At 34.4% G+C, this 26,602-nt stretch overlaps 2 protein-coding genes across 3 annotated transcripts in view; both read right to left on the reverse strand.

Moving 5' to 3' along the window:
- The window catches only part of LOC136407988 (GTPase-activating Rap/Ran-GAP domain-like protein 3), an 83,991-nt gene extending 80,655 nt beyond the window's left edge, over positions 1-3,336 (reverse strand). The window contains exon 1 of the mRNA XM_066388653.1: positions 3,209-3,336. The gene's annotated coding sequence lies outside the window, so the exon portion shown is untranslated. The remainder of the gene's footprint in view (positions 1-3,208) is intronic.
- A 9,273-nt stretch (positions 3,337-12,609) lies between these two features.
- LOC136407967 (uncharacterized) overlaps positions 12,610-26,602 on the reverse strand; it is a 54,910-nt gene continuing 40,917 nt past the window's right edge. For both annotated transcript variants that reach the window (XM_066388614.1, XM_066388613.1), the window contains 15 exons: positions 23,271-23,494; positions 23,076-23,213; positions 21,049-21,185; positions 19,133-19,345; positions 18,911-19,073; positions 18,695-18,851; positions 18,397-18,640; positions 18,029-18,340; positions 17,677-17,973; positions 16,237-16,370; positions 15,959-16,173; positions 15,746-15,906; positions 15,459-15,692; positions 13,499-13,705; positions 12,610-12,800 (listed from right to left, as the gene is read on the reverse strand). In XM_066388614.1, the coding sequence (XP_066244711.1) occupies positions 12,719-12,800; positions 13,499-13,705; positions 15,459-15,692; positions 15,746-15,906; positions 15,959-16,173; positions 16,237-16,370; positions 17,677-17,973; positions 18,029-18,340; positions 18,397-18,640; positions 18,695-18,851; positions 18,911-19,073; positions 19,133-19,345; positions 21,049-21,185; positions 23,076-23,213; positions 23,271-23,492 (2,916 nt within the window). In that variant the 5' untranslated portion in view covers positions 23,493-23,494 and the 3' untranslated portion in view covers positions 12,610-12,718. The remainder of the gene's footprint in view (positions 12,801-13,498; positions 13,706-15,458; positions 15,693-15,745; positions 15,907-15,958; positions 16,174-16,236; positions 16,371-17,676; positions 17,974-18,028; positions 18,341-18,396; positions 18,641-18,694; positions 18,852-18,910; positions 19,074-19,132; positions 19,346-21,048; positions 21,186-23,075; positions 23,214-23,270; positions 23,495-26,602) is intronic.

Consider the following 26,602-nt stretch of genomic DNA (forward strand, 5'->3'; position numbering starts at 1 on the left):
ACATGCATTACTGGAGTGTTGAAAATCCGCATTGGCTTCGACAAGTTAAGTACCAGCGTCCTTGGACTGACAACGTATTGTGTAGAATTATTGGCAGTAAACTTATTGGTTCCCACATAATTGAAGGCAACTTGAAAGGTGAAATGTACCGGAATGTTTTGGAAAACGAACTGTCCCCATATCACTCCAGAACTTAAACTTAGAAGTGCGTCAGAACATACAGTTTCAATGTGACGGTTGTCCAGCTCACTATTCTGCAGTGGCAGAGGAAGTTCTTAATCGTGATTTTAACGATTAATGGATCGTCAAGTCTGGTCTGGTGAATTGATCTGCTAGACCTCCAGATCTTACTTCACTGGATCTCTTTTTGTGGGGATATCTTAAAGATCAGGTTTATAAAGAAATACCAATGACACGTGAACATATGATTCTGCGAATTATAAACGCCGGTGCCAATATTTTAGATGACACACTTCGTAGATGTGGAGAGTCCTTTAAAACACGAATAAATATGTAAATGTATTGAAGTTCGAGGGCAATATTTTGAAGATTTACTTTAAATAAAACCTGTACAAAAATTCCCGTTTTCATTCATTCTAAAGCAGATATCATCAAACCTTTTGGTAAATCATAAGTAAAAGAAATAGAACTTCGTTAATTACAGTGTTTTTTTACATGAATCGCAAAAAAAATTTTCTTATTTTTAGCCGTATTATCCGAATCTGCAAAAAAAGAGGATTGCTATTTGAAATTAAAAAGTTAACTCCCAACTCGCCCACACGGGGGGTAGAAGGGAATCAACTTTAGTACCAATACACTTCCCTCTCAGAGTGATTAAAGTTTGATACAATGAAATTGAGCGGTTTAAATAACTCCTAATCATACTTATTTTCATATGTAAACAGATGTTTCATTTGTTTTTCTTATATAGGGAAAATCAAAATTTCTCATTTAAACTCAATCATTTTTTAAATGAGTTGACGAAATCAGTATTTTTTTCATATCTTGATTTTTCATAATTTTTTACAAAAAAGGTATACTTTGTCGATATCTTATACGGTGTTTCAGAAAATCGCATTTTATTATCAATATGCATCATACACGCAAAAAATTTGAAGTCAAATAAAATAGCAGTGTATTATCAAAAATTATAGGCTAAAGTTATTAAAAATCTGCATTTAATTATATCATTTGAAAGTGAATTAAAAGAATTCATAAAAAAATACAAGGTGTCCCATTAAGAAAAAATCGATTTTGAGACACTTGGATTGCAAAAAGTTTGAATATTTTTTACACCTTGTGTAAAATTTCTCTAAAATTAAAAATATGTTCTAGTAGATTGATTTTTTGTTTTAAACTGAAAAAGCTTTCAAACGATTCAATTATTACTATGTGAATTTAGTGAGAATTTTTAGCTAATTTTTTGTTGTCTTTACTTTAAATTGAATTAATTCAGAAACTGTACAAAAATTTCATATTTGTAATAACAAAAATTACTTATAGTTAGAAGCAGAATTAGTGTCAGTAACAAAATATAGGGTTATTCCATTAAAACAAAAATTTATTTTTGTTACGCGAAGATTTTCCGGACCACTCTGTAACTTTAAAAATATAAAAAAAAAAAAATCATGAAAAACTGAATAACTTTTATATTAAACTTTTTTTTTTAACCTTACGATTCTTGAGATAAGGTAGTGGAGCTTGTTACATCGACCACCACCCCAGAAAGTGTCCCCACGTTATGGGGGCACTTTCTGTCTGGGCTGCTGGAGACCGCGGGAGGTTCATTCGAAAGAGAAATGTTTTCCCTTTCCGATCGTATACAGATTGCAAATATCGATTAATCGCGATGAATCTCGGAGAATCGAAAGATATCGGGAGCCTACAGACGCTTATTGCTGAGTCTTAAATCGATCGAGTAGGAAAATTGTGAGAACGTTTTTTTTGTGGATTTTCCCACGGCTCGTTTCAAACTGGAATAACTAGGTTATTTCAAAAGCTTTTTGCAAACCGGCACTGCAAAAGGCACATCCTGAGCAATCCTCCTACGCTGAAAGCGATCTTACAGCTCGCAGTGTAAATTAGGGAAAAATCAAAATCTGCAAAGAAAATATAAGAATATTGATATTAAGGCTCTTCGTGACTTTTCGACTACAGAGACCTTAAGTCGTGCTATGGAATTCGATTTGTAGTTCTATGAGATTGGCCACAATAATTGAAGAAAGATCGTCAAATGGAGATTCACTTCACTCTTAGTGCCATTGTGAGAGTAAGTGTGCGTTCATGAGCCAAAATAATTTGAAATTAATTTTCTCACGGAATTTAAATAATGACTTTATAGCATGATGACTGTGAGGGCGGTGACTTTAGCCCAGAAAGTATTGAGCTCAGGTCAGAGTTGGGAAATGTACAGGGTATTTGTACAAAAACTAGTTTGTTACTCATTTTTTTCTTACTCACCATGCGAAATATCTGTTGGTGTTTCGTGATAAAATTGAGTTCAAACCATTACAACTCATGTGATTACATACCCTCGCTCATAATAACAGGAACTATGAAGCGCATAATTTTGTCTCATGCGTTTACATACTACCCTACATCCCGCAGTACGTCAAGATGCACCTTTACCATGTAAACTCGCAGAGATGGCATTCAATTCTGAAGTATTGCACTATTAAATGGCAGAGGTATTGTGCTAGAGTAGTATTTATGTCATTTAATAGTGCAGGTAACAGGATGAATAAAAAACAAAAGGCTTAGAAAATATGAGACTACATTGTGATTTAAACAGACAAATGGCTGAAGATCTGTAATCAGCTACAAAGCGATACAGAAAAGAAGCACCAAACTAGTTTTTATACCAACACCCCGAACCTGTATTGGCAAACTGAAATATTTTTAACTTCCTATTATTTCTGAGCCACTGACTCGCGAGAAAACTTACTGAAAATGAGCGAAGTTTTAGTTGTACCTTAATTTTGAGACGAAGTGTGTATGTTCAGTGGCTTTATTGCGTTCCAGGTATCAAAGGCGAAAGAACAATTTTTTTTATTGTCAATTATCTCACATCATGAATCGGAAAATGACACATTTTTAGCGATGACCCGCGACAAAGTCACGACTTCCATTCTCAAATTTATCACTTTATTCCGAAATTTCCGGTCAGACCCACGAATCTACGTGGCGCCGATATAGCAAATCAACTTACCAATACTGTGCGACAAAACACCACTTTATCCACCACAAGACGAAACGACCGAATTCTTGTCTTACCCGGGACAAACTCTCTTAAGAGGGAGACGTCGCGGAGTATGAACGTGATGCACTGACGCCACGACGCGACGGCCGTGAAACCTGTAGCGTCGACGACGGACGGAAAAGCGTCCCGACGCAGGGACTCGCGTTTTGAAATCCAATGTTTACATACTTGATTGCGTTTGTAGGACGCAAAATGCCATAAAACTGTTAGTGACCTGTTGTCTGATTCTGAGATCAGGAAGAACACGTACTTAACTAGAAATACGTCCTTTATTACGGACAAGTCGATTAGCAACCCATCCCAAAGTTCTCCAAAGTTTACAGAATTAAAATACGTATAAGATGCTACATTCGTGACAAAATCAAAGGAATTTCGATATCAAAAGCATGCCGCGAGTACTCCCAAATCAGTGTAGATTCGCTCATGTACTGGTGGTAAATTACAACTAAACCTAATACTACGAAATCTGCACATACAGGGTAGGCGAAATTAGATAGTCTTAAACGAAAAATTCTATGTCTCACCGAGATAGTAGGTCTCTGAGGCTCAATTTTCCGAATTTTTCATCCATTTGTGAAAACTGCATTTCTACAGCTAGGTATCACTCTTTCAGAACTACAAGGTGTTTATAGGAAAGATGAATTTTTAAGAGTGTCAAATGTGACTGGGAGTGTTAAGTACTTTAGGTTATTGTTTCTTGGTGTAGTTTGCTTAGTTAATTTATTTTGTACTTTCATCCCTTAAGATACGCCCATGTGTATCGATACTTATTTGAAGGATTTCATCTGGGCGCCAGACAATCGTACCCATCAGGCCATATCGAAGGGCTCTTTATAGCTGGGAAATATGCAACTCGTCAAAGGAAGCTTTCTAAATTGGACCATTGCCGCGATCTGCAATTCGGAGGATCTGCAATACTTCAATAAAAGCGACTTGTATAGGTATTTACCCGATGGCGGCGATTTATGACCTTAGGCGCGACCATAGCCCGTAAGGGCTTCTGGAATTGGTGCGCCCCTGGTTGGAGCTCCTCAGGTTTAGTACTTAAGGGATGATTGCAGTAATTTTGTTCTCTTTGACCAGTGCTCGCTCTAGACATCTGATCGTAAACATAGTTCGTAATCTTTCCAACTAAGCAAACTCCCACTTCATACTTAGACCAATACTTTGTCATTATTTATATAAGTGAAAATTAATACAGTTCACTTTCGTAAACCAGATTGTTGTTTTCGTGGTTTCGTTTATCGAAGGAACCTCAACAGAGAGAAATTATAACTTTTTAAATCAGTCACCTTGTATATACAAGTCCTGAAAATCAATGTCAAAAATGGTATCACGAGATTATTTGGGTCAAAACATTAAGATTTAGGTCAAAAGTTATTTGAAGAAAGTTTCTCGTTTAGATGCGATTGGCGGTCAAAGTTCTTGGAAAAAAAACAAGCTTTTTGCTATATCTCGAGGATGCTTCAATGGATTCTAACGAATCCCATTGTGCATTTATTCATTAGTGCAGGGATTATTTTCATGTAACATTCATGTCTTTTCGCAATGTGAAAGTAGTAAAATCTTAGCCATCTTCGTATAAAAATTATCAGAACTTTTCATTGGGTAGCTGCATCGTGTCGTTTTTTTCTGATGATACATTAGCCCTTTCTCTAACTTTTCTATCTCTTGAAAATTTCTCGTACGGTTCACATTTCACGTCGGAAAAAATTATTTTCTTTTCTCATACAGAACAACAACTTGCTATTCCTTCGATAATTATCGACGTTTGTCGATTTGAACGCTGACGTCGCTCATCGAAAATGTCATAAAAATTAATCAAAATTTGTTGACGTTTCTTTTGGGTTACTTTGAACATCTGCAATGATTTTTTTAATTATTGAATTTTTCATATTTATCGTTTTTTATCATTCATTTAAATTATTTTTTTATTTTAAAATTTTTTTTATGAATTCAGTCTTTTGATTAATTTTTATGACATTTTCCATAAATGACGTCAGCGTTCACATTGACAAGTGTCGATAATTATTGAAGGAATAGCAAGTTGGTGTTCTGCATGAGAAAAGAAAATAATTTTTTTCGACGTGAAATGTTAACCGTACGAGAAATTTCCAAGAGATAGAAAAGTTAGAGAAAGGGCTAATGTATCATCAGAAAAAAAACCGATACGATGCAGCTACCCAACAAAAAGTTCTGATAATTTTTGTACGAAGATGGCTAAGAATTTACTACTTTCATATTGCGAAAAGACATGAATGTTACATGAAAATAATCCCTGTACTAATGAATAAATGCACAATGGGATTCATTAAAATCCATTGAAGCATTCTCGAGATATAGCAAAGAGTTTCGTGTTACCATTTTTGACATTGATTTTCAGGACACCCTGTATATTATTGGTAACGCTGACGATACTGTACTTATTGTACATGACAAAACGATTGAGAACGTGGTAAAACACACTTCAGACACCAAATGCCACAAAAAAAACAACTAAGCTCAAATCGCCAAAGCAGAGTACCCAACATTAATTGCAGTCGGTCGCACAACTAACTCAATAAGCGGCATACGAGCTTTGGAAGTGATAATCAAAAGAAACTGAAATTCAGTAAAGCTGTTCGAAATATGAAAATAGAATCACTAAACGAACACTTTCGATCCATGAAGGGATGAGCACAAAAACTGCAACAAAAATACACAAGTCCATCGGCAGACAATTGTTAGAGAACGGGCACATACTAAGGACAAATGCATCAGAAAAAACTAGACAATTCACACAAACAACAGAACAGATTGCGCTAGGACTAATGACAAAGATAAGGCACCCAACCAATTACTATACGAGCACAAATACATGAGGAAAATTACCGAAAGACTAAAAAGATAATTGTCACAACTGGGCCGTTCTGAACCCCCTTTGCCTCGCAAAACAATAGCGCTTTCTTTTCCCTTCAAGCACTGTATTAGAACATTTCCAAATGTAATTTCTTTTTCTCTTCTTTTATTTTCATTTTATGAACGATTAGTTATGTATGTGTAAATGTTTCTGTCACGAGAGTGGAAAGGCCGAATGGTCGATGGCTTGTTTTTCTGAAGGAACGTATTGCCCTCTGGATTTAAGAGAAGTGGCCTCTAACATATTGATTTTCAGTTTGTTATGCATTATTTAAGGGTTTTTAGTAAAATACGTTAAAAGCCATTAATTTACAATTTCTACGCCTAATGATCTGTAAAATCTGAAACAATATGAAAAAAGAAAAGTGCCCAAAGTAAATATGTAAGGCAAAAAAAGTGTACTTTTTATTAACACCATTTTTTTTTGTTTGAACAGGAAAAGTAAATATATCCACTCTTTTATCTCTAAAATACAGGAAATGGAACAACGTATCGTAGTTAGTTAACGACACCGACATTGGGTCATAAAACGTGTTTTCAATTTTTTATCCACGTGGAAACTCGTTTTTCTGCTGTGTTCATTACTGTTCATGCAATATTGCAGCATCAGTTACACGATATACACCATTACGATCCTCGCCATGCGAACGTGTTAAATGTAGCAGCAACGTCTAATTAAAATTTTCCAATAAGCTTCGTTTACGGCCCAAATTTGCATATAATGGCTCTGGTATACATAGCATGGCATTAGAAGTGAACGAAGATCCGCAATGAGAAAGTCGTCTTGGAATGCAACAGGATAATGTTTTCAACGACTATTAATCATATCGAGTTACGCGAGATTATTAATTAAGTGGTGGTCCATGCTTATGGAATAAATAATGCACAATGTTAATGGTAAAAGTATGAGTGGCAAACCCTCATATTAAAAGTATGTCAACATTAACGAAAGTTTTAGCTTAATGGATAAAAATTCTATTTTTGTGAACTGACTTGCAATTGTGTTTGTGTTTTAAATCAACCACAAATTTAATATTTAGGGGTTCATAGAAGTCGTCTAAACATTATTTTTGTATAGGACGGTTTAAAAATGAACAGTCTTAAAAAAGAAATTAGAAATTTTTCAGCTGCCTTGTATCATGCAAGGTGTCTCTGAACATAATGCCATAAATTCTACCACGTATTCTAGGTCCCAAAATATGGCGAAAACTTCATATAAACATATATCGAAAGGTGCTTCGTTTTCGACATATAGGGTGTGAAAAGTTACTTTCTGAGGATGATTTTTTATTAATATTTTCGAAACGTTACGAGATAAATTAATGAAATTCTTTACTTTATTATAACTTTTTGTGCCCTTTCTGAATGTCTGTAAAGAAATTCTTACATTTCCCTAGGGCGCATAATACAAGGGGGTAGTGTCTAAAATGTACCTAAACTTTTTTGTACTTAACTTTATTAACGATTTTATAAGAAAAATATTAAATTTGAAGGTTTTTACATAAAAAAGGCACTATTGTTGAAAGTCGAAATCTCCAAGATTTGTCGAGAATATTGAGATTAAAGGAAGCGGTGGATACTATGTTGTATTAAATAAATATTGGATTTAAAACGTTTTTATCCATTTTCTTTAACAATAATTGTAATTAAATACTGTTCCGGTGGCAACGAAAAATCACCAGATTTTATTAATAAATGCTGTCATATACGGAAATGTCAAAAATACTTTTTTGATTCATTTCAAGACCAGTAAGGTTTTAAATCTGATAGTTATCTAATAAAACATGGTATCCACAGAGTTATTAAATCACAACTCTCTTAATTTATCTCACACGTTTCAAAAATATTAATAAGAAACCATCCTCAGAAATCAACCATTCGGTACATATTTATATGAAGTTTTTGTTTTTTCGCACCTAGAAGACGTGGTTGAATTTATGGCACTATAGTCAGAGACACCCTATACATATTACCATGACTTGTATGAACTTTTTAATATTAAATACATAGTTTGAACATCAATTATGTTTTTCCGGCAGTATTCATTTGTGATATCCCATAAACATATTCTCGAATCCTGATTTGTCCTCAACATACACATTTTCAAAAAAATTTCTTTGTCGATTTTCTGCTTCGAAATTGGTCAAGGGATATTCATTTCTAACATTAAAGCTCCTAATTTCAAAGCTTCCGCTTACGTAGATGATTGCGTAAGCAATGTAAATAGGATAGAGGACGCCCTGCATCTTGAAAATATATTAATTACTATAAACAATTTGGATTATATAAGCCACATTGACTGCATAACTATATTTGTCCAGATCTAGGTGTGAGCTTCCGCAATTGAGCTTTCAAAAGAGGGTGGATTCAAGGTGTGAAAACGGGCAAGTAACGATCCCAACTTTATGGATTCTATTGATCACAAGGATGTCCAGGATTCGCTAGGTTTGGATAAAGATGAATCTCAAGTCATAAAAGTCCTTGAACTATCATGTGGCCCGTGTAATGATAATATTTCTATTCTTTCAATGCTATTCTTATGTCATGTAGTAAGCAATGTATTACACATCTCAGGTGGCTCGATTATTCGCTCCGTTGGGTTTCTTGGGGCCATCCGTCTTCTTAGCTAAAATATACTCCAACAGCTATGGCTTTGTAAGATATATTGGAATCAGTCTTTTTGATAAACAAATGATTTCACTCTAGATCATTCGATATTCGCTCGAAATTTACAGACAAGGTACTGATTCCATTTAAAATTCGTAAATTATTCCCAACTCTCGAAATCGTAGTAAGGGGAAAATGTCAAAAAATGTAGAGTATAACATCCGTTCAGCTCTATGTGGTTCAGTCTGGTCTGAACAGGATATATTAACAAGATGGGCTGGCCAAAAATGCCACCCTGGTTTGTTAAGATTTTTCTTCTTTCTCGGTTATTGTTATTATATTCATTTCTTTTTTCACGAAGAAAATTTTCGGAAGACACCCGGGCCTGCTGTTTTGTCGACCGGATAGTGTGGAATTCGCCAAGATGCCTACCCACTAAAAACTTCGGAAATAGAAAAACCTTTCCGACCCAGAATTGTCCCGAAACTGTCCCTGAGGAATATATCATCAGTGTCAAGAAAGATGTTCTTTTGCTGGTATTATCTTTGCTGTTTCGTCGTGACCTTTTGTGGCCAATGACGAGTATTTTTCCCCGAGGGGAGTTCTTTTTGTGGTGATACTGAAGGTTGATCCTTTACCTGCTGTCACCCCATCTATTTTTTTAACTACGCCCGACATCGCTTTACTTCGGTGACCGGACGGAAACCTCGACTCAACTTAACTTAAAAGAACTTTATTTACATATTAACGATTAATACATTGGGCATTAAAAGCTAAGTACATACAGGATATATGAGAACTACAAGTATTCGCACTCATGTCGGACATGCATAGTGGTGCGCCATAAGCCGTACATAAGGCACAACGAACGGTGTTATGTCCAATCGCTATCAGAGGGTGCATTAATGGGAGTACGCTGGACAGTTCACCACCTGGGCTCTTGGCTCTTATGTGAACTAATACGTACATGTGTGTAGCACGAGTTTTTGATATAGGCGGTTTGATACATGACGCAACGTTGTTAGATTATACATTATACTTGAAAAATCAATGAAAAAACGAGTTTAACGATCTAAGGTAAAAAGGGTCTAGTTATTTCATCTCGTTAGGATAAACCGTTTTCCACAAAAATGAGTTTTTACAAACCAATGCACGACTACGTGGACATCGAAATCCATGAAGAAAAGAATTAGAGGATCTATTAAAATGAATGGAGGCCATTTTCAACCTTTGTTGTGAATAATTGATAAATCCTTAAGAATGAAAAAAATGTTTCTATTACAAGGATGTCTATTATCTTTATTAAGATGCATTCCAATGTCTATGTAATTGTGCAACAATTCGTAGAAATCCATTTTTCTAGAAAACGGTCTATCCTAACGAGATGAAATAGCTAGATCTTTTTTTCTTAAAAATGTTTATTATGCAGTAGTTTCGTTTAAAAAATTAAGAAATGTCGCAAACAAAGAAGTGAGGACAAGAAGTATATAGCAGAGCCCTTATGTGACGCCCCTGACTAAAATCTACAATTATTAATTTTAAAAAAAATTCTCATTCCAATTTATTAAAGTATATCGAATTTTATAATTCTAGCGCAAACTGTTTCGAAAATATTGCGAAAAAACCGCCTTCAGAATTACAATTTTAAGTAGTTCTAGCCCATATAAGAAGCAATTTTTGGGACATGTTTATAAGAACTTTATTATTTTAATCTGTAGATTTACTATCCAAAATATTTCGACGTTATTTCCGGATATCCTGTATAAATAGAGAATATGAGAGGAAAGGCAATAAAAAAAACTCTTGTGGGAGATTGTAAAAAGCGATTATTTTATTAATTAATGTTATCTATCATACAGTGATACCTAACACTATGCAGTTAAAAAAAGGGAACTACATATTGAAATATCTTAGAAAAGCAATAGTCTATTAGATAGGTACACCCAACACCGACAAAAAATGTATAAATAGATTGAGCAGATAAAATGGCAGTAGAAAACGTGCTTTTATCGGATACATGAAGGTGCATTGAGAGAAGAAAAAACATATGGCACCTGCTGCCCTGTCCATGCCTACACAATGAAATAGTACACATGCTGTCTGCATTAAGTCAATAGTACCTAATTCTTCGATGTTTCAATGGAAGGTAGGTAGGGATTTAAATTTGTATATTGTTATGTTTATAAACCTACATTAGAAGAAATTCAAAATCAGAAGGGTATACAGGGTGTCCCGAAACAGGCGATCAATATCAAAATCGCTAACCACAGATTTTTTGAGCATGAAGAAATCTAAGTGTAGCAACTGGATCTCTAGTTATCAAAGCTCTAGGATATACAAGGTGTTGAAGTTCAATTCCAGTTATTTTCTCCCCATAAATCCTGTAAGTTTCGAAATATGAAATCAAAATTTGGAAAGTTTGCAACAAAGAGTCTACATAAACAGATTTTTCAATTATTTGTTTAAATTGACTGGATGTCTGGATATTTTTTTCTAGAGTTTCTTTCCTTTTTCCTTCCATCCTCTTTTTCCATTCCAATTTTTTTGCACGTTAATGATAATTTGGCAGTATTTGAATTACCTGTTCAATTTGTAAACTTTCGTATTTCTTTAAATTGCGGTAAAAATATGGTTAATAATCTATTGGTATTAAAGAAACCACCTTAATTTTACAGCAATTTATTATACGTCTGAAAATCCAAATTAAAACCCCTGAAGCACATTATGTACTTTTTAAGAGAAGATCATATGTATTCGAAAATGGTTACAAATACGGAAAAAATACGAGGAATAAGAAAGTTCATAAGTGAACAGTGAAGTCGAATATTGACAAATATGGAAAGTTTAATATGGAAAAACGGAGTCTGGCGGCAGGAAAAATGTCTCCCTATTGATCTAAGTAAAATAATTGAGAAATATATCTATGTAGATTTCAATGAGTCGTATATTCTCCTAACTTCAAATTAATATCTCGAAAACTGTAAGAACCTTGAGAAAATCAAGAAAATTGTAATTAAACTTTAACACGCGCATGTTGTAATGCTTTGAGAAATAGGAATGTTTTTTGCTACCTTGACCAAAAACACCCTTTACCGCTAATAGGTACTTAAATAAATGTAAAAAAACCGCTAAATAGGGCTAATAATATTTAGTATTATTAAGTACAAAACATGGTTATCACAGCTAGTTACAAGTAAACTTATTTAAATACATGTAGTATTCTTATACTTATGCAGACTCAAAAGACGTTCTTCGTAGAATTTTAATTAAACCAATTCTACGTAGAAGGTCAGGAAAAAGAAAAAACCAATCTGCATAAGTATTGTCGATTTTTAATTAGATAAGCTAGAATAAATGAATGGACAATTATACTAACAGCTGCGCTTGTTGAATTTGAGGGGTTATTAAATTAGTTGAATTATTGGATTAAAAATAGGCTTTATTTATTCGGCTTCGACATATTATCGTTCAATTGCGATTTTCAAAATACATACTATTAACCTACGATTTCCTAGAAAAGCGGCACCATAATTTTCCATCTTCAATCATGGTGTTGACTGCAGCTACCTAAAACCGCACGAATGGAAAACACCATACAGCAACGATTTACTAGGAAACAGTACTCTTAGTAAAAATTTTCAGGGTCTATGATTTCTCTTTATACGTAGGGTATAGTGTTTGAGATCGAAAGGACCACAAGTAATGAGCCAAGCACGTAAGGAGTCCTAAATTAACTCATAAGAGTTGTCCGGTCTATGACTCCGTTAAGTACGTACCTACACCTTCATAACAAACAGTGAAATGCTAGATCTTCATCTTAAACAAAAATTAACTGGAACTTTTCCTTGCACTAGGAGCCGAAGACTAAAATTACCGCTTAAGTCTTAAAGGAAGATCAAAATGGCAATGGCAACTGAGATTATTTTCTAAGAATATTCTACAGTTATCTAAATGCTACTTGTAGCTAGCTTCGCTTTCGTTGTCTCCAAACCATCCTTTTGCGGAAGGTCCCATGAAGCTCGTCTTGGCTTCACTCCTTTATGGAACAAAAAAATCTTATGAAGTTATAAGGCAGAGATTATGTTGACAAAATGGCGAAGATATTGTAAAAGTTCAAAGGTTAAATATAAATGGTTACCTATACAGTTCACAAGGCTGAAAAGTAGAACATCAAGTCTCAGAATAGGAAAAGAGTTGACATTAAAAATTGAGAAACTTGAGCATAGAAAAGAATAGGAGAGAAGGTATACTTGAAGAGTTTCAAGTATTAAAATACATTTTGCGTCCGCATGGTATTAAGAAATTGTAGGAAGGTAAGAAGAAGTGAAGTAAAGGAAATGTTAAATTTAAAACAGGAATTCTGTATTTTTCGGTGTTTTGTGATGCAGTCGTCGGAAAATATTGTAACTAACAAATGTATTAATGAGCGGTTAATAATTTTCATTTTACTAACGCTTCGGTAAACGCGTTAAATAGTCTCCATTATTAATAACCGTCATTAACAGATTCATCCACTAAATAATTATTAAAACATAATAGGTATTTTAACTGATGAAAGCACCTGTTAGTTATTAAGTGCTACTGGCATTAATTTTATTGAACTCTTAAAACAGTGAAATTGGGATAGAAATGAAATCAGGAGAAACTCTAAGAACTCCTTCCATAAATAGCTAAGAATGAAACGCATAAAAGCAAAACTGACCCGAAAGATAGTTTTATTCTCTATAAGCTTACCTATACTCTCTAGTAACTTCTTGTGTGGTGGTACCGTGACCTCTAGTTGTCTTTCTGGACTCGCTGGCTTGCCAGGAAGAATGCTGTTCAGTTTCTCCTTGCGGCAACTGATTGAAAGACTGCATTCGACTGCTCCTCTGCGACTTGGGAGTACCTTCTGGAGAGGTAAATTCGCTCGCTGTGTCATATCTGGAGGGAGCTACCCACCTGCCAGTTGAAATAAATATTTTCTTTTGGAGGAGCATTCGGAATCATGCTAGGTGGCAATTTTGACTATTACTGAATTTAGAAAGATTGATAAATTTGAAAAATTCTGAGATTCTGAAACAGCTAAATTGATTGCGCTGGAAATAAAGTACTCTTTGCATAAAAAAAATTACCATAGTACTGTTACATAGTATCTGAGAAAACAGAAATATGGCAATGTTGGTGTTAAAGTCATAATTTACCTGACGAAACATCAGGTCTTGTCGCCTGCTGCTGTTTTATAGAACCATTATTCAAGGTGTCTCTGAATATAGTGCCATAAATTCAACTAAGTATTCTAGGGCCTAAAATATAACGAAAACATCATATAAAGGTATATCGAAAGGCGGTTTCTTTTCGATATACAGGGTGGTAAAAGTTCGTTCTTGAGGATGGTTTTTTATTAATATTTTCGAAACGTTTTGAGATAAATTTATAAAATTTTGTATTTTGTTATACTTTTTATGCTTTTTTTAAGTCTTTATAAAGATATTGCCATATTTTTTTAAGGACAGATAATACAGATGGATAGCATTTAAAATGTACTTAAACTTTTTGTTCTTAATTTTATTAACGATTTTATCGGAAAAACGTTGAAGATTTTTATATAAAAAAGGTACTTGTTAAGAGTCGGAATCTTCAAGAATTTTCGAAAAACTTGTGATTTAGCAAATCGGTGGATACTATATTTTATTAAACAAACATCAGATTTAAAAAAAACTTTTCTCATTTTATTATACTTTCATATTATTATCATTTTCACCACCAGAATTTATTAATAAATACTGTCGGAAATGTCAATGTCAATACAAATGCAAAAATATTTTTTTGTTTTATTTCAAAATCAACTAGGTTTGAAATCCCATATTTATTTAATACAACATAATATCCTCTGATTCCTTTAATCTCAATATTCTCGACAATTCTTAGAGATTTTAACTTTCAACAATAGCATCTTTTTTATGTAAAAATCTTCAAAGGTAATATTTTTCCTATAAAATCGTCAATAAAGTTAAGTACAAAAAAGTTTAGCTATTTTTTAAGCACTATACCCCTGTATTACCCGTTCCTGGAAAAATGTCGCAATTTCTTTAGAGAGACTCTGAAAGAGCACGAAAAGTTACAAGAACATATACAGTTTCATTAATTTATTTCGAAACGTTTCGAAAATACTAATAAAAAACCGTCCTTAGGAACCAACCTTTCACACCCTGTATATCGAAAACGAAGTTTTCGTCATATTTTGAGACCTAGAATATGTAGTTAAATTTATGATACTATGTTCAGAGACACCTTGCAGTTTACTTATTGGGTTCTATGCGAACTAAATGATGTATTACTTTTTTAAGTCAACAATTTGACAACAGAAATACATTGAATATGGAAATAAAATTCGCATATTTGTAAAAAATAATTTTCCCTTATTTTCTCAGTCTAATGGCAATAACGAAGCGTTGGCGTACCCAGTTTCACGTGAGATTCATTACCCTTATTGAATCATCAGACGTGCAACGTTAAGGGTCTTGCGTTAGTAATATTTCAGATTTCATTGCCAAGTCCCTAACAAAATGGCCCCTCTCTACTCATAATGGAATAATATATACCTATGTTGTTTTTCCCTGGAGAGCAATGTGTTTTGTTTGCCGAGACACAACAAGGGCGAAGTTATACGGCTCCTTTATTATTTCGAGAATAAAATATACGGGACACTCACCTTTCAGTGAACTCACTTGCAGACCTGGCTAAACTGGGCTGGCTAAGTGATCTTGCCAAAGATCTTCCGTGTGTAGATCCTGCGTCTGAATCTTCGTAGAACCTACTTCCCCTATCAGGATAGTAGCTTGAGGCCTCTGATTGACTATCAAAATGGTCAGGTCTTCCAAAATCGACAGTCATTTCTGACATCGACCTCAGATCAGCTTCACTTTTACAACTCGATCTTGAAGACCTTTTACAAGATATTAGATACATGTATATTGGGGCTTGCACATAACTAAGTACCTTCTGGGCATGGAAGGGTACACCACAGGTTCTCTGCTTAAAGTTTTGACGCTACTTCCTCCATCTGAATCGTATTCGTACAGAGTGGGTAAGCTACTTCGTCTGCTTCGATTATCCCAATCGTTCTTCTTCTTGTATCTTGATTTAGGTTGTTTGTCAATCTATAAATATTCAATCAATGAATTAAGGAAACGTCAATACAAATGTACTTACAGGTGTTAAGATCCTTATGATGACATCCCATTTGGGCGGTTCGAAAAGTTTTTCATATCTTTGATCCTTTCTGATTCGCTCGAAATCTTCTTTAACAACTGCCTCGGTGAGGAGAGTTCGAAGAGTAGATTCGGTCGTGATTATTTGCCTCCACTTCATTTTGTCGGTTAGCGTGAGTTGAGAATTGAATGTTTCAGCACTTTCGATTACTGGTCCTAGGACATTTTTAGATTATAACTTCAAATCTCGGAGAATACCAAAGTCTGATCAAGTTTTACCTTCCTCTTCCTGTTCTGTAGGCTGCAACACTCTAATTAGCACATTCCAATTCGGTATTTCTTGATTTTCCAACGGTACGTTGAATGTTGAGAGGTAGGAATCTTCAGTCTCTTTAACAGAGTGGATGTTTTCTCTGTAAATTGAAAAATATATTGGCTGCCACATAAAAAACGGATGAAGTCAGAACTCGGTTATTTATGAACGGATTTCAATGAACTAAAAACCAAATAAAATGATATTGTTCAGACTACTAAATAACGTCAAAGTGAATTTTTTTAAACTCAACTTCTTCTGATTCTGGTGTTATCTTCGAAATTTTAAATAGAACTCCCTATTTTTTATATTTATTTTTAATAGAAAGCATTTTTTTGAATTTGATGATGTATGACAAATTAAAGTTAAAACAAAGTTTAACTGAAAAACTTGAACAATATGTAACAATAAATGTTCATAATAGATGTTGTTATTTTATGACTTCTCATAATGACGGAATAAATGTTGAATGGTTAAATGTTCGATTCCAGGAAAAATGAGCAGGAACCCATGGTCCAATCCATTGGCCGGATCGTTTATCGGATCTTGCTTCTCTGGATTTTTGGCTATGGGGCTAACTTCAAAATAAAATACTTATATGTTACCCAGCCAGAAAATGCCGATATTTTAAGACAAATAATTATAAATACTCGTCAGGAAATTGCGCCAAATGGTGTGTATGGTGTAATCGGAAGATGTCAATTATGTGTACAACATGATGGTAATCAATTCGAGTAATATCTTTAAAAATAATATTTTATGAAAACTACAGATAAATACGTTGTTAAATGTAGAAAAATCCAATTTGTAATATTCAAGACAATGTATTAGTGTTCAAAGAATAAAAGTTTTTCAATATTTTTCAGTTAAAAATTGTTTTAATAAATAAAAAAACTTGTCATATATCATCAATTTCAAAAAAATATTTTCTATTACAAAATGTCGAAAAAGACGGAGTACTATTTATTAAAATTCTGAAATTGACACCTGAAATAGAAAAAGTTGAGTTAAAAAAAAATTAAGTTTGACGTTATTTAATAGTCTAAACGATATCATTTTATTTGATATTTAGTTAATCAAATTCCAGCCGTAAATAACTGAGTTATAGCTTCGCCCGTTTTTTGTGAGACAGCGGGTAGAACGTAATTTGGAAATACCCATGGAATGGACCCAAGGAAAAACAGAAAAACTGTTTCAAAATGTTTCACACTCTCGCAGCTTGTAATTCTAATCTCTCGAAAAAATTATATAGTATTATATTGTAATTTTTAAAATATCCTAATAAAAAGTGTTTATAAATCTTCAGGCCGCTATCTTGAACTAACATTCACCTCCATAAGACCCACACCCAAAGTCTCATTATGAGTAACTGCTGGTGTGACACTTCAAGCTTAAATCTACTTTACCTTTTCCTGTTGTCTAAATCTCTGGTAACCAATTGTCTGCTAGGATGGATATTGCTGACTAGCTCTGGTGCATTGAGCGGTAACTTATTATCATCTATCTGCGATTGAGGTGGTAGACTCAGAGGTGCTCTTTCCATCTTAGGTGTCAACGTCATTCCCGAGGCTGAAGAAATGTCAGAGAAGTTCTCCCATTCTGGCGGTTCTGCTTGTTGTGGATAGTTCTTTATGGTAACATCCCATTTTGTGTTGTCTTCAACCGGAAGAGGCTTCATGCGAGTATGGAACTCTGTGATGAGTCTACCGAGAAATATATTTTAATTAAGGAATATTGCATTTTTGACTTAATGCTAACCTCTTATGTTTTTCAATATCCTCAAAAGTCTTCTTCTCGGTGATAGTTCTCAAGAACACATCATCGACCACATGAGAAGTGATTTCAGGCTTGTGTATGGGGGCAATTGGTGGTTCAAGCTTGGCTGGTCGCTCCATTTCCATTATGTACTCCCGTTTCGGTACTATCGGCGGTGGAGGAGGAGGAACTGGAGCTATAACGATATGATGGGAATCGTCTGTGGTTTCAGTAATTGAATGTGTGTCGGTAATTTCAGTGTTGAGAGAGGCTATCGAACGAGCATCAGCCATTTCCTGTTGCTTCCTAAGGATTCTAATCATGTCTGTGTTAGAACATTATTTCTTATGCAGGTCGATAATGAAACTTACCTGTTATATGTAGGAGCTGGTTGAATATGTTTAGGAGGAGGATGCAGCTCCGGTACATAAGTAAAGTGTGTCCTTTCAGTAATAGGTGGAGAGACTGATCGAATGCTCATATCCTCCATTTGCTCAGGAATTGTAGACAAATTCCTCTCCGTCCTTATACTTTCGCTGTCTGAGAACGAAATGCTGGACGGTGAGGGTGGTGCTCGTTTTACTCGCACTTGCACATCGAAATTTGGTTGTTCTCCTGTAAGAAAAAAAAGAAAAAAATATTGACCATCAAAGGGAAGTGAACACCTACCTTTCACAGCCATTGGTAGTCTTGGAACTGACTGGGAATTAGCGAAGGAAGCATTCTGCACATGTTGCTCTTGAGTGTGGCCATAACCTTCAGACCCGAAGAAACTTCCATTGTCCTGGACAAAAGCCCTGTTTTCGAAGCTCCCAGCTGAGGAGACCTTTGGTTCGAAATATTAATTTAGTGCGAGTACTATTAAAAACTACTAAACGGACATACAGGCAAAGATCTTGTCTCTTCTACTTCAGAGTGTGATTCGGATGGATAATCTGAAGGCAAAGTGTCACTGATGAGATTGCCTCCCTCGCTACCAGAACTGCTTCCCGTAATCCCCACAGGAGCGTGAGCCCTAGGAATTTTTAATCCTTCAAACATGGATAGAGTGCCTTGAATAAAATATGACTTAGTTCTCGATTTTCTGGAATGAGATAGTTGAAATAGGTACCTAGAGAACTTCCGGATAGTTTGGTAATCTCGGAATCGCTACCAATGCTAGAAAACGGTCGGATAATGGCAACAGGCCTTCTTCGCAGACAGTAATATGAACATCCTAAACCTAGCAGCATTAGGGACAGGAACAGAATTCCGCAGATAATTAGCAGAATCTGGAAGCCTTTCAGTGGTGGTTCCAGGGCTATTGGAACCGCTTCTTTGCTATTGAAGAAATAAAATTGTTCTTTCACTACCAGAATTAAAAGATAGACACCATTATTTGGTGTGTTGGGTGTGACCTACAATTTCTCACCTTTTTTCTCAAACAATTAAATAATAGGTAAATGATGACACATACATACAGTGTGTTTCAGTCCGCATCATATAGGAATTTGATTTATTATTCTTAACAATGAAACTTCGATTGCGTCGAAAGTTTGTGCTCGTCTTTTAATTAAAAAACACATAAAAATAATTAGGTTCCCGTCACTAGGTCTTTGTTAAATTTTTTTCTAGGTGTTCCTAAAATGCCCTTAGATTTCGCTTTTTCGAAAAAAATTATTAGAAAAACTTGCTTAAAATCACATTTCACGTATACGTATACGTATACGAGTTCCATTGCAAAATAAACATTGTCATATTTTATCATTTTTCGTATTATTCGATGAAAAGAAAATGGTGCTGTAACGTTACATTTATTTACTTGACATTGCAGACTGCTCTCTTTTCTCCATTTGATAAGTTTCTGTTTTAAAAATGATACCTAAGTAGTCAGATGGCTGAGAAATTAAAGTAAATGTATTTTCACATCAAAGCGGTTAGAACGATTGAATCGAAAAAATGTTTTTCTTCAAATACACAAATTGTGCAGATGTGATTTGGAAGATATTAACTTAGAAAAATGGTAGTTGTAGTACTAGATATGTTTTGCTAAAAAAACTCTTAAAACATTTTTACCGATAATGGCATAGCAAAAAATAGCTAAAATATTAAAATGTTTATTTTGCAATAAAACTCGGTCTATATACGTAAAATTTGATTTTAAGCAATTTTTTCTAATATTTTTCTCACAAAAAGTAATCTAAGGGTATATTTTGAGATTCTTAGAAAAAAATGTAAAATTTGACAAGGATCGAGTGACGCGAGGCCAACTATTTTCTTGCGCTTTTTAATCCAAAGACCAATGCGGAATTTCTGAATCACACTGAACATGGCTCATTATTTACCTAGCGAGTTAATCGACCACAATGTCGTAATCACCCCTATTGTTGTTTTATTTATATTTTCCATGGAAATGTATATCAAATGAAACGCCGCCGTTAACGTTATGACTCAAGACGCGATGTCTTTCTGTGTTTCGGATTTAATTTATGTTTAATTTGGGTGAGCTCATTTGCAGTTTTATCAAATCTAATGATGGAGAAAGTCATATAGACAGCGTGGTTGTAATAATAATATAATCTTGACATTAGGGTCGTGATGATGTACTTTACAACCTGGTGTATAATATACTATTCTCTTAGCTCAGGACGGTAAATTAATAATTATTGACTGTCATTTCAATTGCAACATTGTACTTTTATTGGCCATCATATGTAAGGCTGCTTAAACGAAGGCGAACGTAAACATATTTATGGGCGAGTGACTTGAGTTTTAAGAGGATATTTTCAATAGGTTTTATATTATTTGACTCTTTGGTAGGTATAAATGCTTAAGAAAATATTTTCTACTAATTAATACAGTAATGAGTGTAATATCGTTAGCTTTAATGCGCGATTCAATTAATATGCATATACTGGAAATTATGACCTTCCAAGAAGTTACCGTGGAATGAGCTATAAAAATTTACGTATATCTGAAAACGACTTTTTAGGGCAATCCCTTGCCAAACAACTCGTTTCAAATGATTTTCTAGTAATACTTACATGGGTAGAGGAATTGGAGGAACTGGAGCCACAGGGGGAGGATATCGGCATACTATAGTAATAATTTCATCCCCATCCATTTCGAGATTTGGATGGAACCTCACTACGATGTTGTTGGTGAAAACTCGTTGAGGTTCCTGAAGCAAATCAGAATTATTAGTATTGGGGAGGACAACATGAACCTCCTCTTCTCCATGCCTAGAAAATATGAGAACGTGAAGTTGGGACGAATATAGACTAATTTTCAAATTAGGGTAAATCATCGACAATTCGCCTGTTTGATGGAAATCTGCCGTACACTGAGTATACAGGGTGTAACATATTATCATAAGGATATTTCAGGGGGCGATAGTGCGCTGCAAAATAGTTTAAAAATGCTAAAAGAGCCATTGTCAAAAACGCGTCATTTTCGATATACAGAATGAAAAAGTTTTACTTTTCTTTTCATATTTTGCATTTTATTCACGTATGCCTTGAATGAATTCTTTTAATAATTATACGTATATCACACAAGATGGGCCCTAAGGGTGTTCCCATATTTAAGGAACCGATTCTCTGGATTGTTCTAAAATGAAAATATTATATAAACGTATAACCTAAAATAAGTCGTTTCCGAGATGCAGAGAGTTAAATGTTAAGACAGATAAAATATTTTTCTTTGTATTTTCAAAATAGCGCAAGATATTTTATTGAAACTTAGTATACTTATACAGTGATCCAAACGGTACAGTTCCTTTTTATTTAGAGAAAAATACTGGAACCATAGACGTGCGTAAGGATTACCATGTTAATTCTTATAGGGGAATGGGGGGTGCGTCACTAGAATTTTCTAAATTGGATACATTATAACAATTGTTGAAAATAACCACCATTTGCCATAATACATGCGTCTATCTTTTTTCTCATGAACTCTCGAACTCGTTCAAAAATACCAGGGGTATTGCGAATTACTTCACACGACTGCACTATACAATGTCTTAGATGATTCACAATATTGACTGGCATAGAGTAAATTAATGTTTTTAAATGCCCCTATAGAAAATAATCTAAATGGTTCAATTCCGGAGATATGGGTGGCCACGAATAGTTTTGGTCTACGGTTGCCCGACCTGTAGTAATTTGCATATTCTCGATCCCGATATTCCCTAATTGTGAAACTGAAATGCGCTGAACTTCGTCGTTAAAACAGACCCTTTTCCAGAAAAAATAGGTTTTTTTTAACCGATGCACGATTACATGGACATCGAAATGCATTTAGTCAACATATTATATTAGACATCCTTGTAATAAAAACATTTGTTTCATTCTTAAAGATTTATCACTTATTCACAACAAATGTTGAAAATGGTCTCCGTTCATTTTAATAGATACTCTAATTAGTTTCGAAAATATTGCGAAAAAACCAAAGTTCGTTCTTTTAGAGGTTCTAACTCCTTTAAGAAGCAGTTCTTAGGTTATACTTATAAGAACTTATTTTATTATTTAAATCTTTAAAATCATCTCCCAAAATATTTCAACGTTATTTCGGGATGTCCTATATAAATAATTATACAATTATATATAAATTATTTTAATGAATGTTCAAAATGGTTACCATTAGTTTCAGTATACTCATCAGTTCGCTTTACCAATGATACATGAATAAGAGATTTTCTGTTGACGGCTCTGCCACTATTTATAATATGTATATTTTATGAAGTGCTCTATACCTCGAAATAAACACTCGCAATGTTATTTTTGTTTCGGATAAACTTGGAGTCTAAAACGAAGAGTGTCGAGAAACCAACACATAATTACTTTTCCTTTGTTTTGTCGCACAACAACTTTTTTTTACTTTCGTCAATTTCCTGAGGCTGACACCGAATCCTACGCAAAAGAACTTCTCGTTTCGTCTAAAGGAAAACCCGTGTTTTGTTTGTCCAGACGTAGAAGAACGTAATTTATTACTTCTGATTCAGTGGGATCCAGAAAACTTTTGTTTATGAAGGATAAACGATTATTGTTCCCTGAACAGTGTCATAATTTACCTGCTTGGTGCCGCATCCTTTCAGGGGCAGCTCCAGCTTGTAGCTGTGACCTCCTTTGCCTGTAACTTGGCAGGCAGAATTCCTGTCGAAGTCTGCGTAAGCAATGCCATGAAAAGCGTCATTAAACTTGAGTTCAACCTTTAAATAAATAATTTCTTAACAATTTCAATTGCGTATCTTTAACGGGAAACTTACCAACATTGAGCCTGCAGCGCAGTTCAATGCAGCCTTAGTCCTATTGAGAAAAATGATTGGACTTAAGTCATCCAATTTGGTAACTTTGCCATCCAAAGTGGCCTCAGGAGGAAGGCCTTCTCCCTGGTATTCCACATTGTTCGCCTGGTCATTGTAGGTGGACTGCCCCGCCACCAAAATAAGGACGTTGGTCATGATGAAGAAAAATCGTAACGACGACATATCTGAAATTCAGATAACCGGATTGGGGTCTGCTAATAAATTATTACCCTAAATATTAAGATTTAATCGGTACCATAACGAAAGCGAAAGTAGTGGTTGCCACCAAAACCCGGTCCGATGCGGGTCAGCAAATTTGTCTGGGTGCAACAACTTTCGATTTTACTTAAACGAGTCCACCTCTTGTTCGGTAATACCACTCGGTATTCATGACAGTAAGTCCATTATAAAGCTTAATTTATTGACGTATGATAAAAGGTCTTGTTATGTAATCATTGTTTATTGTGCTTGAACATTTGTTGGTCGTCTTGAGAAGGATTTTGAATTTTCGAGGCAAGTCTAGAGATACAAGTGTTTTCAAAAATAAATTACTTAAAAAATATGTCAGTAGAGTTTGGACGTACATCTGCATCGCTCTAAGCATCAAGTTTATCCAAATTTTTTACTGATCTTTGGAAACCGTTTGTTCTTTTTTTAATATAATTTGTCTTGACTTGACTCAACATCGAGGGGTTAGTAGGGGAGGGTGGGGCTAAGATAGTAGTGGAGCAAAGACAGTAATTCAATCTGACAGCTAAATGGCTAGACGAAAGATGGCGCTATTAACACTGCAGTTTCCTTCATTGCCGATACTATCAGGTAAAATTTTAAATTTCTGTGCCACCATTTGTAAAAGTTATGAGCTGATTTATGTTAATTAAATTGTGCTTATAAGATTTTCCTAATATTAATCGTTTTGTTTCGTGCACAATCCATGTTACAAATTTAAGAAGGTAAGTTAATTCAAAGGTAAATTAAGGTGATGAACACGATTATGATATTTGTTTCCCACTAAAGCATCTATTTATTAGCTAAAATAATTGAAAATGATTAAAATGTGATTATGGGGCAAAGATAGCAGTTAATTTTTTTTTGTTTTTAGACATAATGGTGCGTAATTATAGGCGAAAAACGCCGCCAATCGATAAAGAAATTTTATCTAAAGCCATTAAGGTAATAAAATGCAGTGATTCGATATTTAAAGCTGCATACAATTCAAACTGAATTATAAAACTTTTCGCATACAAGTCAATCGTTCTAGCACTGAAAGGAAAAGAAAAATCGAATATAAACTCGTAACTAAACATGAATATAGTAAAGCGAATCGTGCCGTGAAAACGGGATATTCAGTACCGAGAGTTGCTAAAATTTTTAAGTTGAATTATCAAACACTGCGAATCAATGTTGAACACTCAATGCCAACAAAACATCGTCCAGGAATGGAAACAGATTCTTATTAAAACCTCATTTTCTAAAAAAAAACTTTAAATAAACATGTTTTAATTGTTTAAAATGACTAAAAATATGTTTTTCCTTACTTTCTCGTTCATTTGCAGCATTACAAAATGTTTACTATCTTGACCCCAGCAGTGGGAGTAAATATAGTAAAACACGTTTTTTACTTTTCCGGCCATAACTCAGCGGCATTATGAGCTACAGCAAAATGATCTATTGCGAGTTTATAGCTAAATGATCAAGTTATCTAACAGTTATTTTAGTTTTTTGATAATTCTTCAAATTGCTCACTGCAATTGAAAATATCTTACTATGCACTCTCCCTTATTTATCTCTTGTCTTCAAAAAATGTTTGGGATTTACTCCCTTTAAAGTTCACGGGAATTTGTAGTGTGTCTCACAAGAGGTTTATACAATTTTCGACCGAATTTTTGAAAATTGAGTCTAAGCTTATTGAATCTTCCTTCTTCTCAGAAATCAATCTGTTGAATTTCCAGTAGCCGTGATCACATATGATACATATATGTATTTCTTAGCGATTTTTGGAGCCGCATCCTAATTTAAAGCATAAAAATCTACATAAAAAACTATGTTGTGCCCCTTAAACTTAAATTTCAAGTAATAGTATTTTAGAGATTAGACAAATATTTAAGTGTCATTTCTTAATCTATACCAGTTAAATGTATAGATGTTTCTGGCCTACTCACCTGTTGATGTCTCTGAAGATTAAAAATTGCAATTTTATTTAATGAGAGTGCGAATTAACCTGAATAACAAGTTAGTCCTCTGAGAGTGTTAATTGTGATTATGGTAAATCAACAAAAACAAGGGCACTATAAACTAAGTGATTTTTAGAGTTGTTTTACTTCAACGAAAGAAAATCCGAAAAAAGACGAGAAATCCGACCAGTGGCGCACAATAAAAAAAATTGAATTGAATTTAAACTTTTGGCACCCTGTATGCCGGGTGCCAAAAAGGTTTGAAAGCCAATGCTCTTCTGAACTTTTCTTCATAAGATAGCCTGAGGAATCACACCTTGAAATAAGTAGGTAGGATTCTCGAACACCTGTATAATTACAGTTTGTTTTTTTTGACCTCATGGTAATGACAGTGCACCTATTGTAAGCCCCTGCTGCAATTTCAACACTTCAACCGCAAAATTGTTTTTAAATTACCCATGTAACTTGTAATACATTAATTCATATAGCAGTAATTTAAACTACTTGACCGGTTATAGATAAATTATGCCCGCCTTGCAAACGAGCTTTAAAATAAACCAAGGCAGTATAAAAGGATTTCGAAAAAATGTCGCAAGAGCGCTTTGTTCCAAGGCAAGCCACTGCTACTTTCTGCTTATTACCTACCGACTAAGTGTTATAAATGCTATGTGGATTTAAATGCTATATTTGTGCGTATAAGCTTTGAAAAATTACATTATGGAATTTGGCATTTAGCGGTGGAAATTTGTAACTGCCAAATCGAACGGTCGAACACAAATAAATCATAAAAATTCGTGGATGTCTTTGTCACAAATTATGAATCAAGGTAGTCATATTTTCCTTAACAAATAATGCACAATTGATCATTTAAACGTGCCCCAGATACCAGTCACTGTTTCGCCACGAACAACTGATATTCCTCGCAAGTTGAATCATGCCTCCAAGTGCCATACATCGATGCACATGATGCACCCTGCACTCGAAGGTATGTAAGGTAAGAAGATTATGGAAAACTCATCATAACATCACTTTTAAAATCGTTTACACAAATTTCCGATTTTCCTCTATCCATCTAGAACCTTTCAGTGATGCAGCATTTTACTTATGCCCAATACTAGC

This window comes from Euwallacea similis, chromosome 1, assembly GCF_039881205.1.
Source record: "Euwallacea similis isolate ESF13 chromosome 1, ESF131.1, whole genome shotgun sequence".
Taxonomy (NCBI): Eukaryota; Metazoa; Arthropoda; class Insecta; order Coleoptera; family Curculionidae; genus Euwallacea; species Euwallacea similis.